This window comes from Puma concolor, chromosome B3 (genome assembly GCF_028749965.1).
Source record: "Puma concolor isolate L17-30 chromosome B3, mPumCon1.1.hap2, whole genome shotgun sequence".
NCBI lineage: Eukaryota > Metazoa > Chordata > Mammalia > Carnivora > Felidae > Puma > Puma concolor.
The window spans coordinates 41062938-41078012 of record NC_141672.1 but is presented as its reverse complement, the minus strand read 5'-3'; the positions used below and the strand labels follow the sequence as shown (position 1 = coordinate 41078012).

General features: G+C 40.6%; 1 protein-coding gene across 2 annotated transcripts in view; it reads left to right on the top strand.

The window, feature by feature from the left end:
• The window catches only part of MNAT1 (MNAT1 component of CDK activating kinase), a 233279-nt gene that overhangs the window by 2133 nt on the left and 216071 nt on the right, over positions 1-15075 (top strand). The window contains exon 2 of one of the 2 annotated variants that reach the window (XM_086709610.1): positions 6600-6741. Coding sequence is in view for 1 of the 2 variants with exons in the window: in XM_086709609.1 (XP_086565735.1) it covers positions 6828-6916 (89 nt within the window). In the remaining variant the exon portion in view is untranslated. Of the gene's footprint in view, positions 1-6599; positions 6917-15075 lie in introns of both variants that reach the window. The other variant, XM_086709609.1, reaches the window with a different exon arrangement.

Here is a 15075-nt window from a genome sequence, read left to right as displayed (position 1 = left end):
ATACTCCTCCATTCTAAGTGCAGGTGTCTTCCAGATCAGTGCAGGATCAGCAGCCCTTTCAACAGCATAGACAGATGGAAGGCTGCCCTCTGGTTTGAGGTGAAATGCCTGGGGGTGGAGTCGACTGCTGTTTGCAGTTATGTCTCTTTCTTGGTTTGCATGAGGTCTTAACTCAAACAAGGATGAACCCACCTCTGCTTCTCTGATTTCTGTGGGTCAGTTAGGTCCACCTGCTGATGCCCTTTCTCAAAATCCAACACTTTAATGACATCATCCTAACATCATCCTTCACGGTGGCCTTGTGTTGTTTCTGCTTCCCAATTACCCAAAACTGCCTATTTCGGCATATTATAAAGCAGCTGTTTAGCTTACCTGCTGTCATGATCAACTCGGTGAGGTTTTCTTTTTCGTGGACAGGCTGCATTTTATTGCTGGTCAACCAAGATGTCATTTGATTTTGGACTTGACTTGCTTTTGTACTACCCTGATGGAGCCAGCACTGATGTCTCTGGTTGATTTGCAATTCATAGTCATAGAAAAGACCATGTGTTTTCACCCCATTGGAAATATCCAGTTAGGGATCCAGCTTTAGGACAATATCCGAGGTACATAACTTCCTTGAATTTTAAAAAAATATGCTTTTTGTTTTAGAATAATTTTGACTTACAGAAAACTCACAAAAGAGTATGGAGAGTTCCCACCTACTCTTTACCCGGTTTTCCCTAATGTTAACATTTGAGATTACAATGATATATTTCTCCAAACAAATTAACATTGGTGCAATATTATTAACTAAACTGTAGACTTTCTTTGGATTCACCAATTTTTCCATTGATGTCTGTCTTCTATTTCATAATCCAATCCAGAATACCACATGGCATTTTGCTCCTTGAATTGTTAAAGCATATTTATCGGAGCAAAGTAGACAGGATATAGTATGGTTTAGTGGAAAAAATGTGGACTTGGGGATCAGCTAGCTAGACATAGGTTTAATCCCAGTTCTGCCATTTATTAGCGACTTGAGTATAAAAAGTGCCTGGGATTGTTGTGAGGATTAAATGAGATAAGATGTGCCGTAAAGCAACTGGCATGTAATTAATCTCTGCTAAATGTTTGTTATCTTCTTCCTGATAGTGCAAAGTAGTAAACTTTTCAGTTTTATGTATCTAATGAAAATTCATTTGACTATATTATAGGGCGATCCAAGGTCAGGCCATAGGAATCTTCTTCAGGCTTATTATCAACTAAATATAGTTCATTTATTTGGAAAACTATGTATTGGGTTTTTGCATGTCTTCTGAGTGTGTCGTTTGCTTCCAGAGCACCAAGTGCAATAGATTATGTAGAAGCAGCAGTGGCCTTTATGAATTTGCAGCCTATAGCTACATTGGTATTCTATAGCTCCAGGAGGAGATTCCTGTAGAACCAGAAGTGAAATGCAACACCGGGCTCTGGATTCCTTTAGCAGGCTAAGCCCCAGGCTCATTCTGGCAGCAATTCAAAGTGGGACCGGAAGTCCTGGACTCAAACTTTGGAATGGAACACCAGACTTCAGGGTGTATGGAGTTCATCTCAGAGCACTGGTTTCAAATGATTTGTAAAATTGATGAATACTTCTACTTCCTTTGTCTGCCATGCTGTAAACACTGAGTCTGCAGTACTGATGTGCAGCCTAAAGCAGTGTTGTGATTTGGGAAAACAATTGAGGCTGGGCTTGTGTGAAGGTGAAAACCAACCTGCTTGTTTCCGTATCTTTGCCTTCCTGCCTGAAGGTAGTGATGAGAGCATATGGAAATCTTTTGCCATTTTAGTCTATTGAAGAAAATCTGGCTCAGCCCAAAATTTTACACTTTGCTTAAATATATTTTATGGTGTTGCCACCAAGAGCAGAGATGTTCTTTTTCAAGGCTGACTTTGGCCGCCTTAATAGGCGGATAGATAAAGGGAAGGCCTACATAACTGTGTTTTGGTAGGTTCTTCCTATTTCCAAAGCTTATGTACTGGTACTGTTGAGGAACTAGGTTGCAAAGTAATCTCCCAGGTACCGGAAGTGTTCTATTGTTATTTAGTCATCAATGGTTGATGATATGTAGTTAACATTTCTGAAGGATCATTCCTTTGCCAAATATTTACGGAGTCCTGATTAATAACAGGTATTGCATTAGGTACTGAAGGATAGCAAGATGAACATATTGAGGTCTCTGACCCTGAGGAGCTTAAAATATGGTGGGAGAGATAAGACACATCCATTAGGAAATACAACATAGAGTATGAGAGTGGTGAGGATAAAGAGACTAATTTTGGGAGGCCAAGGGCAATGGGGAATGGATTTTTAGCTGGGCCTTAAGGACAAGAATTTTGAGAGGACAAGGATAGAGCTCACTAGAGGAAGATTGAATGAAATGAGTAAAGCATGGAGCCATGAAGGTATGTGGTATATTTCTGAATATATTGAGTAATTCAGCATGTCTGTGTTGTGGGGTTTATTAATTGTGTGGTGGGAGATTAGCTTAAAGGGCAGGTTGGAGACAGATTATGAAGGTCTTTGAATGGAACGCTCAGTTTGCAGTGGTGCTCACGGTGGTTTGTGTACACAGTAGTCCGTGTGTAATATCATGGTCATGGTTGATTAGCCCAGGGATGGACACTTTCCCCAAACCAAAACATTCAGAATCCTCTTCTGGGGTTTTTCAAATTTTCATGAAGAAAAAAAGTTAAGGCTGGGAGAGGGAGCCTTGGATATAATGCTTGGGACTTAGTAACCAAGCTATCTGCCTGTGGAGGATGCAGATGAGCAGTAGGGAGGAGGGGACCTAGTGAGTCTCATGGGTGGTAGTGGAGGGAGAAGAGCCTGGCAGAAACAGGCAGAGAGCCTGGCAGAGTGAGTGCCAGGTTCTAGTCATCTCCCAGGTGTAGCAGCATTCTTGTCGTTTTTGTGGTGATATGGATTTCCCCGAGGAGCCAGAAAGGCCGCTTGGACTGGACTCAGCAAAAGGATGAATTTATTGGAACATAATATCAAACAACGTGAAAAACAGGAACGCAACTGGTTGTGCTTAGAGACCTGCTGTCTCATTTCACCTGCCTCTTTCAAGTTAGTCTTTCCAAGGGGCTTTCCCCAGAAAGTTGGAACCAGGGCTCCCCATAGTTCTTAATTCACCCTTTCTAGCCCCGTTAAAGAGGTTCTACTGTTTTCCCTTTACTGCCAGTTTGAAAAATATAAGGAGGATCTCTGGTTGTGCCAGTAAGGGTTATGTGTCAACCCCTAGGCCAGAGAGTCCGGATTGTGATTAGCAGGCACATTAAGAACCACTGAAGCCTGTGGGGGATGAGTTGTTTTCCATAAGAAGGGGGAGGGATGCTATCTTTAGTCTTGAGACAAAACCATAAATGTCCCCTAAGGATGGGGAAAGCCCAGCCTGGGTCCTTGGGGCTGGGAGAGAGGGTCTGCAAGAGAGAAACACTGCCCCAAGGAGGTAGAATCTACTGAGATGGGAATGCTAGAGGAAGAGCAGATTTGGGAAGAGAAATAATGGGCCAGTTGGTCCACTGTTGGGATGCTGCTGTTTTTTTTAAAAATATTTGTTTATTGGGGCGCCTGGGTGGCGCAGTCGGTTAAGCGTCCGACTTCAGCCAGGTCACGATCTTGCGGTCCGTGAGTTCGAGCCCCGCGTCAGGCTCTGGGCTGATGGCTCAGAGCCTGGAGCCTGTTTCCGATTCTCTGTCTCCCTCTCTCTCTGACCCTCCCCCGTTCATGCTCTGTCTCTCCCTGTCCCAAAAATAAATAAACGTTGAAAAAAAAATTTTTTTTAAATATTTGTTTATTTTTTGGGTGAGTGCAAGCGGCAGGGGGTGCAGAGAGAGGGGGACAGAAGATCTGATGTGGGCTCTGGGCTGACAGGCTGATGGCAGCTAGCCCGATGTGGGGCTCGAACTCCTGAACCGGGAGATCATGACCTGAGCCAAAGCTGGGCATTCAACCAGCTGGGCTACCCAGGTGCCTCATGGGATGCTGCTGTTTTAAGACATGTAGGAAACCTGATTGTTTAGTGGGTTTTACAAAGATTGAAGTTCCATTTGAACCAGAGTTCAGGTGCTGTCAGGGCTTTCCTTTTTTTTTTTTTTAACGTTTTATCCATTTTTGAGACAGAAAGAGACAGAGCATGAACGGGGGAGGGGCAGAGAGAGAGGGAGACACAGAATCGGAAGCAGGCTCCAGGCTCTGAGCCATCAGCCCAGAGCCCGACGCTTGGCTCGAACCCATGGACCTCGAGATCGTGACCTGAGCTGAAGTCGGACGCTTAACCAACTGAGCCACCCAGGCGCCCCCAGGCTTTCCTCTTGAAAGCCTTCTGATCATTCTATGTTTGTGGACCCCACGAGTAATAATGGTATACATTTTGGAGTTTCTATTATGTACGAGGCATTGTAGTAGTGCCTTCATACAAGTACCTGTCAGGTAATTTAATCATTACAGCAACCCTGTGAAGCGTAGTAAGTGGAAGAAAGTAACTGAGGTAAGTGAGGATAAGAAATTTGGCTCAAAAACCAGTCTGATTTAAGCAAAGGCCAGGTTCTTCCCATTTCATTGCTTCTTTTAGATACTACTACTGATGAGAATACCTATAGTACTGTTTAATAATGGCTAACAGTTATTGAGCTCTTATTCTGTGCTAAGTACTTTAAATGAGATATCTCATTTAATCTTTACGTTGCCCTCAATTTATGGTTGGAAAAACTGAGGCCTGAGGTCATGCAATTACAAAGTAATGAAGTCAGCACTTGAATCCAGCTCTCTTGAAGTCAGATGCCAAATCTGTAAGCTCTACTTTCTATTGCCTCTAGCTTTGTGAGAATCATGCTCATCTGATAAGAGTTCCAAGTCAGCTGTTGCTACCATTCTTCTCTTATAGTAGTTTCCAACCTGGGAAGTGGAGAAAGCTGGTAGCAATGTTTCCTTCCACAATCTTCAGTGCTTTCTTTGTCTTGATGTTAAGGTTTGGGCAAAAGGTAAAACAATTCACAAAGTGGTTGGGGGTCTCCTGTTCCAGGACATGATTAAAAGTGCCTTGTGGTAATAAACAACAATGCCAAATTAATGGATGACTTCTCAATGTATTATTGCCTAAAATTTTTATTTGCTCACTGAACATACTCACTCTTTCACTGTAAGTTTCCTGTTCTATTAAAATATATTAAGATCCTAAAAGTTGTCTTTATTTTTAGAGAGCTTCACTGTGAGTCACATGACTGGTTTGGATGTGGTCTTTTTCAATAAGACAATAGCAGCATAATAAGCCTCCAGGTCAGCACAGCATTTGTATTGCCTATTTTAGTAAACTTATTTGGTTAGCTCCTGTTAGTGAACAATGTTATGACCAAGCTGATGACATGATTTATTAGGTGAATCCCTATGTCTATGTACAAATATAAGCCCTGTGCTTATATATAAGCATATATATATATATATATATATATATATATATATATGTAGTGCTATATATAAGCCCTTTGGTCTGCTGGTTCCCAGATGTGATATCTAGCTGTTTGTCAGGTTCCTCCTCTTGTAACCCATGGAAATCCCAACTGTATTACCACACTGAGTTTCATACTGAGTTCACTGTTTAAAACAGTGGGAGTTGGGAGGTGGCTGGCTGGCTCGGTAGGGCACACAACTCTTAATCTTGGGGTCCTGAGTTTGAGCCCCATGTTGGGAGTGGAGCCTACTTAAAAAAAAGTGGGAGCTGGAATGTCACTTTTTATGTTTTTATTGAAAAGAGCAAAAGTGCTATTGAAAGTTAAACTTACCATGTGTGTACATAGCTAGTATTCATTGTATGGGTTAATTTGAAAAACTTTGCATGTCTACTTCTGATGGAATTTGGACCAGATTACAAGATGATGCTTGGCTTAAAATTTTTTTCACAGTGAACTAGTATTTGATGCTCGTTCATTTATTCTTCACTCTACTTATTCAATAAATATCAACATATCCTTGTTATGGCAATGAACATGTGTCCCTTACAGAGGGAGGAGTTTATCTAATAGATCTGTTTATAGGCTTTCTTTGCAATCCTGATAAATGCAGTGAATGTGGTTTACAACTGCCAAAGAGATTCAGGCTCTCAGATCTTACAATTGCTGAAATACAGTGTGTATGGTTGGGGTGTTGGGGGGGGGGAGTGTAAGAACCAGGTGACACCGGTTAAGCACACTTGACAGTCTTGAATTAAGTGACTCTGCAGAACAGATGCCAGAATTTAGTGAGAATCTGTAGTATTTAGGGTTGGTGTAGAGACTTTTGTTATAGGTAACTTTTTCAAACTTTTATTTGCGAACTTGTGCTTGCATGACTGCAAGTATAAAGGAGAATAGAAAGCACAGGCTTTCAAATTATTCAAAAGAAAATGCTAGTCTGAATTATTGATTATGTACACAGGGCATAAATCTTTGAAATCGTGGTAATGCTTTCCAGACAGTACAAGGTGAAATCTATGTGCCTAATTGTGACACAGTTCCTTAAAAAAATACTTCTACATGCATGGAGATGGAGCTTTGTGTACAATTTGACATTTTAATAGCTCTTCCCCGAAATCTAGGATAGTGCACTGGCCTACGGAAGCTAAGAGCAAGCCCCAGCTGCAGGACCGGAAAACTCGCGGCCGGAACGTTTGTGCTGCAGCGTCTCGCCCCGGGCCGGTGCGCATTTGCAACGGGACCGTCCCAGCCAAGTGCCTGTTGGTAGGAACCCGCTTGGAGGAGGTTTGGGGTTGCTCTGGCTGTAGCTAAAGCAGGCGTCGGGGGAGAATCCACAGGAGGGAACCGCCATGGACGATCAGGGCTGCCCCCGGTGTAAGACCACTAAATACCGGAACCCCTCCTTGAAGCTGATGGTGAATGTGTGCGGGCACACTCTGTGAGTCGGGAGACCGTGGGTTCCATGGGGGTGAAACTCGCAGGGTGGGAGGAGAGAGCTGGGAAATGCCTGGCCTGGGCTCAGGGGAGAAAAGGGCGTCGTTCGTTTCAACACTGGGGAGGAAAATGGGAAAAGGTGACGTTGTTTCTGTAAACAGACGGTAGCCCCGAGCCGCGCTGGCCTGCTTTGGACTGCAGGTTCCCAGATGTAGTACCCAGCAGGTTGTCAGGTTTGCCCATTCATAGCCGGGGTATTTCCAGGTTGTGTTGACAGCTGGGGTCCAGACATGCCGCTGGTTAAAAGCTTGGGGGATTGGAGTGTTTAATTTTACGGAAATGTTTTTATTGAAAAGGGCGAAATTGCTATGAAAACAAAATTACTGTGAATATATACTTCTATTTATTATGTAAGGTAATATGAAAACCGTCTATAAACCATTTTGTCCTGATGGAGTTGGGTTAGATTCTCATCACTAAAAGGGAGTAAGTCTAGATTCTTGGCGGTTTTGGAGATGTAATGGTGGCTGGTATTTATTGAGTGCACATTATGTGCCAGGCAGTGTTCTCAGCGCTTTACCATGAATTGTCTCACTTCATTCCCAAACAGCCCCATAAGGTAAGTATTAGTATCCTTACCATTTCACAGGGAAGGAGACTGAGACTGCTCAAGGTCCTTATTAAGTGGGCCCTACTAGAATTGGAACACAGGATGTCTGACTCCAGAACGCCCATTTTGGGGGAGGGGAGGAGAAAGAAGGAGGTTAAGTTTGTTTATTTTGAAGAATAAGTGCAGGAATTGGTCAGCATGTTTCTTGTCACATTTTTATAGTCACATGTGATTCAGTAAATGTGGTTCTATAAAGCACTTGGGATTGAAGGTGGTGTATTATGGTGAGCATATATTCCTGTAGTTTCTCTGAGGTTTCTTAGAAATAAAAGGTGATGGGTAATCTACGGTGTGATAGACTAGGTCTTTGGGTAAGCATAAATTGCATGGTCAGTTGTAGTTATAATGATTATAATAAGGTTTATTAATGTATTGGTACTTTTTTCTAATGTTTTTGTTATTCATTTATATTTGAGAGAGAGAGACAGATGGAGAGACAGTGTGCGAGTGGGGGCGGAGCAGAGAGAGAGACAGAGACAGAATCTGAAGCAGGCTTCAGGCTCTGAGCTGTTAGCACAGAGCCCCACATGGGGTTTGAACTCCCAAACTGTAAGATCATGACCTGAGCCAAAGTCAGACACTTAGCTAACTGAACCACCTAGGCGCCCTGAGATGACTTATTTTTAATTAGAAATTGCTTTTGTTGTATCCTTAGTCCTTTTTGTTTTCTCATAAGAGTTGAGAATTGTCTAAGTTATTGAGGTGCCTGGCTGGCTCAGTCAGAGTGTTACACTCTTGATCTTGGGGTTGTGAGCTTGAGCCCCGTGTTGGGTGTAGAGATTACTTAAAAAATAAAATCTTTAAAAAAGTAAGTTATTTTATTTATTTTGGTTATTTGCTAACTTGTTAGGTATAGACCACATTTTATAGTTCTTTTTTGACTTGAAATATGAACAAAATGGATAAAAGAATATAGCGTATTGGATAAAAGAAGAAACTTATGATTTTGAATTTTTTACACAGTCCCTACAGGAACTGTGGCTTTGGGCAAATTACTAACACCTTGCACTCATTTTTCTTTTTTGTGAGAGACAGAGAGCACGTGTGTGCTTGCACACACACTCATGCTAGTGGGGGAGGGGCAATGGGGAGAGAGAGAGAGAGAGAGAGAGAGAGAGAGAATCTTAAGAAGGCTCCATGCCCAGCTCAGAGCTGGAGTGGAGCCCGGCTGCAGGTTTTGATTCCAAGACTGGGAGATCATGACCTCAGTTGAATTCAAGAGTCTGTTGCTCAACCACCTGAGCCACCCAGGCACCCCTCATTTTTCTTACCTGAACAATAGAGACAGTAGCACTACCTATATTACAGTGTTTGAGGATTAAATATACAAAATATTTGGAGGTGTTTTGTAGAGTTTCTGTCTCTGTTGTCAAATATAGTATTTGTTTAATATATGTTGGTTATATTATCGTTATTACTTGTGAGTAGTATGTGTGCTAAGCAGAGATGAAATTAAAACAGGAGTCATTTGGGCTACTATGTAGGACTTGTACAATAATGATTATCTTTAAATGAATTTAAGAGACTATAAAATGTCAAAATAATAGCTTTAATTCTAATGATCTGTAATTTTCTTTTTTAAGATTTTATTTATTTTAACGTTTATTCGTTTTTTGAGAGAGAGAGCGAGAGAGAGAGACAGAATGCGAGTGGGGGAGGGGCAAAGAGAGAGGGAGACACAGAATCTGAAACAGGCTCCAGGCTCTGAGCTGTTTGCATAGAGCTCAACATGGGGGTTGAACTCCCGAACCAAGAGATCATGACCTGAGCTGAAGTCTGATGCTTAACCAACTGAACGACCCAGGCACCCCTTTAAGATTTTATTTTTAAGTAGTATCTGCGCCCAATGTGGGCTTGAACTCATGACCCCCAGGTCAAGAGTTGCATGCTCTACCAACTGAGCCAGCCAGGTGCCTCTGTAATTTTTTTTTTTTTAATGTTTATTTATTTTGAGAGAGAGAGGATGTGCCCTTGTGCGAGCAGGGGAGGGACAAAGAGGGAGGGAGGGAGAGAGAGAGAATCCCAAGCAGGTTCTGCTGCTGTCAACTCGGAGCCCGATACAGGGCTCAATCTCATGAACTGTAAGATCATGACCTGAGCTGAAACCAAGAGTCAGACACTTAACTGACTGGGCCACTCAGGCACACCTTTGTAGTTTTCTTAATATGAACTTGTTATCATGTTCTTTCTTGGAAAATGGGATTTATATATATATATATATATATATATATATATATATATATATATATGTATATGTATATATATATAAATTTATATATATAAATCCACCTTTTAAAATATTCGTATATTGGATATCTTTTATAAATCAGTGTGTATATGTCTTCCTCTTTATTTTTAACAGTTGGATGGTAGCTCAGTGTTCAGTTATACTATAATTGATTTAACCAAAAAACATTTTTTTAAGTTTATGTATGTTTTTAGTAATCTCTACACCCACTATGGGCTCAAACTCACAACCCTGAGATCAAGAGTCGCATTCCCCCTCCGACTGAGTCAGCGACGTGCCCCATTTAACCAAAATCTTTTTTTAAGTTTTTTTAAATGCTTATTCATTTTTGAGAGACAGAGACAGAGTGAGAGTCGGGGGAGGGCAGAGAGGGAGGGAGACACAGAATTTGAAATAGGCTCCAGGCTCTTAGCTGTCAGCACAGAGCCCGATGGGGGGCTCGAACCCATGAACCGTGAGGTCATGACCTGAGCTGAAGTCGGACACCCAACCGACTGAGCCACCCCGTTGCCCCCCAGAATCTTTTTGATGAATATTTTATGTTTCTGTTTTTTCACTGGAGTGAACTTGGTAGCTAGCTAGCTAGCTCTTTGAGCACTTAGGCATATTCATAAGATATAACACTCAAGCCATAGGGTAAATACCTAGTAGTGTAATTGTATGTGACTTTTAAGTTTTGATAAATATTGCCCAGTTGTTCTCAAAAAAAGGTTGTATCAATTATACTCCCAACAACAATATGGTAATTCTTTTTGCCACAAATCTTTGCTGATATTGGGCATTATTATTTTTTTGATCTTCTTGTTCTGATAAGTAATACAACATTATGGATTTTGATGTGAAATACTTTTTTTAAATTAAAACATGTTTTTAAAAAAATTTATTTATTTTTGAGAGACAGAGTAAGAGTGGGGCAGGGACAGAGAGAGAAGGAGACACAGAATCTGAAACAGGTTTGAGACTCAGCACAGAGCTCTATGTGGGGCTCAAACTCGTGAACCTTGAGATCGTGACCTGCCCTCACAGTTTCTGAGGGGCAGGAATCTGAGAGTGACTTTAGCTGAGTGATTCTGTCCCATAGTCTCTTCAGAGGTTTGCTCAGGCTGTTGTCTGAGACTGAATATCTTTTTCCAAGGTTACTCATGTGGCTCTTGGCAGGAGGGTTCATTTTCTCCCCGTGGACCCTCCTTGGGTACTCATGATGTGGGTTTTCCCAGAGTTTGTGATGAGAGAGGGAGAGAACCAGAAGCCCAGAACTTTCTATGATCTAATCACAGACATGACATTACTATCATCGTGCTGTTTTATTTGTTAATACTGAGCAGCCCTGTTACAATGTGGAAGAGTACGCACAAGAGTGTGAATACTATCAGGTAGGGATTACTGGGCCACCTGGATGTGGCTACCACATGATTTTATATTTGTTCATGTCCTCAAGTTGGCAAAGGCATTTGAGGAAGCAAGAGAGTGAGTAGGAGTAGTGATACGCAAAAGATAAGGAGTATAGGATTATGATAAGATTAATTAGGACTGCTGTTTATGGGAAAAAATACAGAAGCAGAAAGAAGTGAAAACATAATGAAAAGATCTTCCTCTCTTAATTGCTAGTAACTGAGGAAGCATATTCCCTTTTGTATCAATTCAGTCCAGCAAACACTCAAATGGATTGATTACATGCACATTAAAGATGATTGGATTCCATGTTTGTTGTTTTCCAGTTCAAGGATGAGCTTTGTTTTAATTAAAGAAAAGGAGAATTGTTTTCTTTTTTCAGGACCACCTGTTTCTTTAAGAAACAGGTCTTTCGTAGAATTCTTTCATAGAATTCTGGAGGCGTATTGAATTCGATGGATTCAGTTATATTAACTAAGTTTTTAATAATTTAATTTTTTTAAAGTTTATTTTTTAAATTTTATTTTTTTTAAATGCTTATTTTTGAGAGAGAGAGAGAGAGAGAGAGAGAGAGAGAGAGAGAGAGAATGAGTGGGGGGAGGGGCAGAGAGAGAGTGGGAATCCAGAGGATTCAAAGCGGGCTCTATGCTGACAGCAGCAAGCCTGATGTGGGGTTTGAACTCACAAACCCTGAAATTATGACTGGGCTGAAGTCGGACACCCAACTGACTGAGCCACCCAGGTGCCCCTTATTTATTTATTTTGGGTGGGGGGCAGAGAGAGGGAGTGACAGAATTCCAAGCAGGCTCCATACTGTCAGTGTAGAGCTGATGTGAGGCTCGAACCCACAAACCATGAGATCGTGACCTGAGCCAAAATCAAGAGTCAGACACTTAACTGAGTCACACAGGCGCCTGTTAATGATTTAATTTTAATCCCAACCTTTCTTGGCAAACTTGTTTGTGGAAGCTTTACATGTATTTGATTTTACTAAATCTACTTTTTTCATTTTAAACATGCATAAGACACAAAGTAGTAGAATAAAGGAACATGTCCTGATATATGAAAGTCAGTATTTTGTCACATTTACTTAAGATCTTTCTCTCTGTGTCTCTTTGCTTTTTTTTCTATTTCTATTCTCACTGATGATACTGGGTAGTTTGTCCTGAAGAGTTACTACTCTGAATTTTGCTGATTGCGTTGCTGTGGTATTGTTTAATGTGTTCCTGTATATTTTCTGTAAATTATTAGTTACATTTAGAAGCTTTATCAGATTAGGGTTGAATTTATTTATTGTTGGAAAGAATGATTAATAAGTGGTGTTAATGTATTTGTTTTAACTGAAATTCTGGGCTTATCCAGTACTTTTATGCAAATTAGGAAACAGTGCCTCCTTAGGGCAGGCAAATTAGGAAAAGGCACTCATTCTAGGTAAAAGAATTTGAAAAAAGGGACTTTGTAAGTATTGTTAATTTCTAATTTTATTCTGTTGTGGTAAGAGAACATACTCTTAATAATTTTATTTTATTTTTTTTTAATTTTTTTTTTCAACGTTTATTTATTTTTGGGACAGAGAGAGACAGAGCATGAACGGGGGAGGGGCAGAGAGAGAGGGAGACACAGAATCGGAAACAGGCTCCAGGCTCTGAGCCATCAGCCCAGAGCCCGACGCGGGGCTCGAACTCACGGACCACGAGATCGTGACCTGGCTGAAGTCGGCCGCTTAACCGACTGCGCCACCCAGGCACCCCTTAATAATTTTAATCTTTTGAAATTTTCTGAGAACTTATTTATGGTCCAGTAAATGGTCTATTTTGGTGAGCAATCAGTGTACATTTGTAAAGAATGTTCGGGGTTCCTGGGTGGCTCAGGCGGATGGGTGTGGATGGGTGTCGGACTTCAGCTCAGGTCATAATCTTGAATTTCATCGGTTCAGCCCATGTCGGGCTTGCTGCTGTCAGCTCAGAGCCTGGAGCCTACTTAGGATTCTGTGTCTCCCTCTCTCTCTCTGCCCCTCCCCTGCTTGTGCGTAGGAGCTCTCTCTCCCTCCACCCCTCTCTCAAAAAAAAAAAAAAAAAAGAATGTTCTGTGGCTGTCAGGGGTAGTGTGTTATAAATGTCAATTAGGTCAGCTTGGTTGGTAGTGTTACTCAGATCTTCTATATTACAAATTTATTTTATCTACACATTTTATCAATTACTCCAACTACATGGTGGATTTGTTGGTTTGACCTTTTAGTTTTGTTATGCTTCATGTATTTTATAGCTCTCTTATTAGGTACGTAGGTACCTATGTCTTCTTGATGAATATCTCCTTTTGTCATTATGAATTGTCTCTTGTAGTACTCTTTGTCCTGAAGTTTTTGTCTGAATTAATATAGTCATGTCAGCTTTCTTATGCTGTTTGATGGTATATCTTTTTCTATCCCTTTGCCTTCAACCAATGTATGTCTTATATTAGTAGATACTTATGTCTTCCTTTTTTACTTGGCCCAACAATTTCTTTTAAAATTTTTAAAAAAATTTTATTTTAAGTAGGCTCCACACCCAATTTGGGGCTTGAACTCGTGACTCTGAGATCAAGAGTCACATGCTCTACTGACTGAGCCAGCCAGGCGCCCTCCTGGCCCACCAATGTCTGCCTTTTGTTGGTGTATTTGTCCCTTTATATTTAATGTAATTATTGAGCTCATTGGGCTTAAGTCTACTTGTTTTCCATTTGTCTCTTTCGTTTTTTGTTCAGGTTCCTTTCTTGCCTTATTTGGACTAATTGACATTTTATTTTATTTTATTTTAGAGAGAGAATGTGCAAACAGGGGAGAGTGGCAGAGAGATGAGAGAGAGAGAGAATCTCAAACTGGCTCCATGCTCAGTGCAGAGCCTGATGTAGGGCTCAATCCCAGAACCCTGGGATCATGACCTGAACTGGAATCAACAGTCAGATGCTCAACCAACTGAGCCACCCAGATGCCCCACTAATTGGATATTTTAAAGTATTGGCCTATTAGCAATAGCTCTTTATTGTTATTTTAATATTTTTAATATTTTTTGAATGGTTTCTTTAGGTATAACAATGTATATCTTTATCAAAATCTATTTAGGGTCAACATCTGATATTCCCATTTTTCACTTCCCATTTCATACCTCACAAATGTGAACAATGTAATTCCATTTACTCACCCATCTCATCTTTTATGCTGTTGATGTATCTTTTACTCTTATATGTGATTCAGTATTGTTATTTTTACTTTAAACAGTTAGTTGTCTTTAAGGAAAAGTGGAAAATTAAGAGTCTTTAAAAACACCTTTATTGAGATGTAATTCACATACCATAAAATTCACCCATTTTAAGTGTAGAGTTCAATGGCTTCAAGTTTATTCTCAGAGATGTGCTCGCTTGCATTACCATCATCAACTTTAGAACATTTTTGTCACTTCACAAAGAAACCTGTCATCACTTAACCATCACTTTCCAAACATTCCCTTTCCCATATTGCCCCTCTAGCCCTAGGCAACCACTAATCTTACTTTCTATCTCTATAGATTTCCTGTTCTGGGCATTTTGCATAGATGAGATCATTCAATATATGGTCCTCTGTGATTGGCTTTTACTCAGAATAATATTTTTATGGTTCATCCATGTTGTAGCATGTATCAGGACTTCATTTCTTTTTGTTACTGAATAGTATTCCATTGTATGGCTATATCACATTTTATTTATCCATTCATTTGTTGATGGACATTTGGGTTGTTTTCACTTTTCAGCTATTATGAATAATGCTGCTATGAATATTCATGTACAAGTTTTTGTATGGACAAATGATTTTGTTCCTCTCAGCTGTGTACTTAAGAGT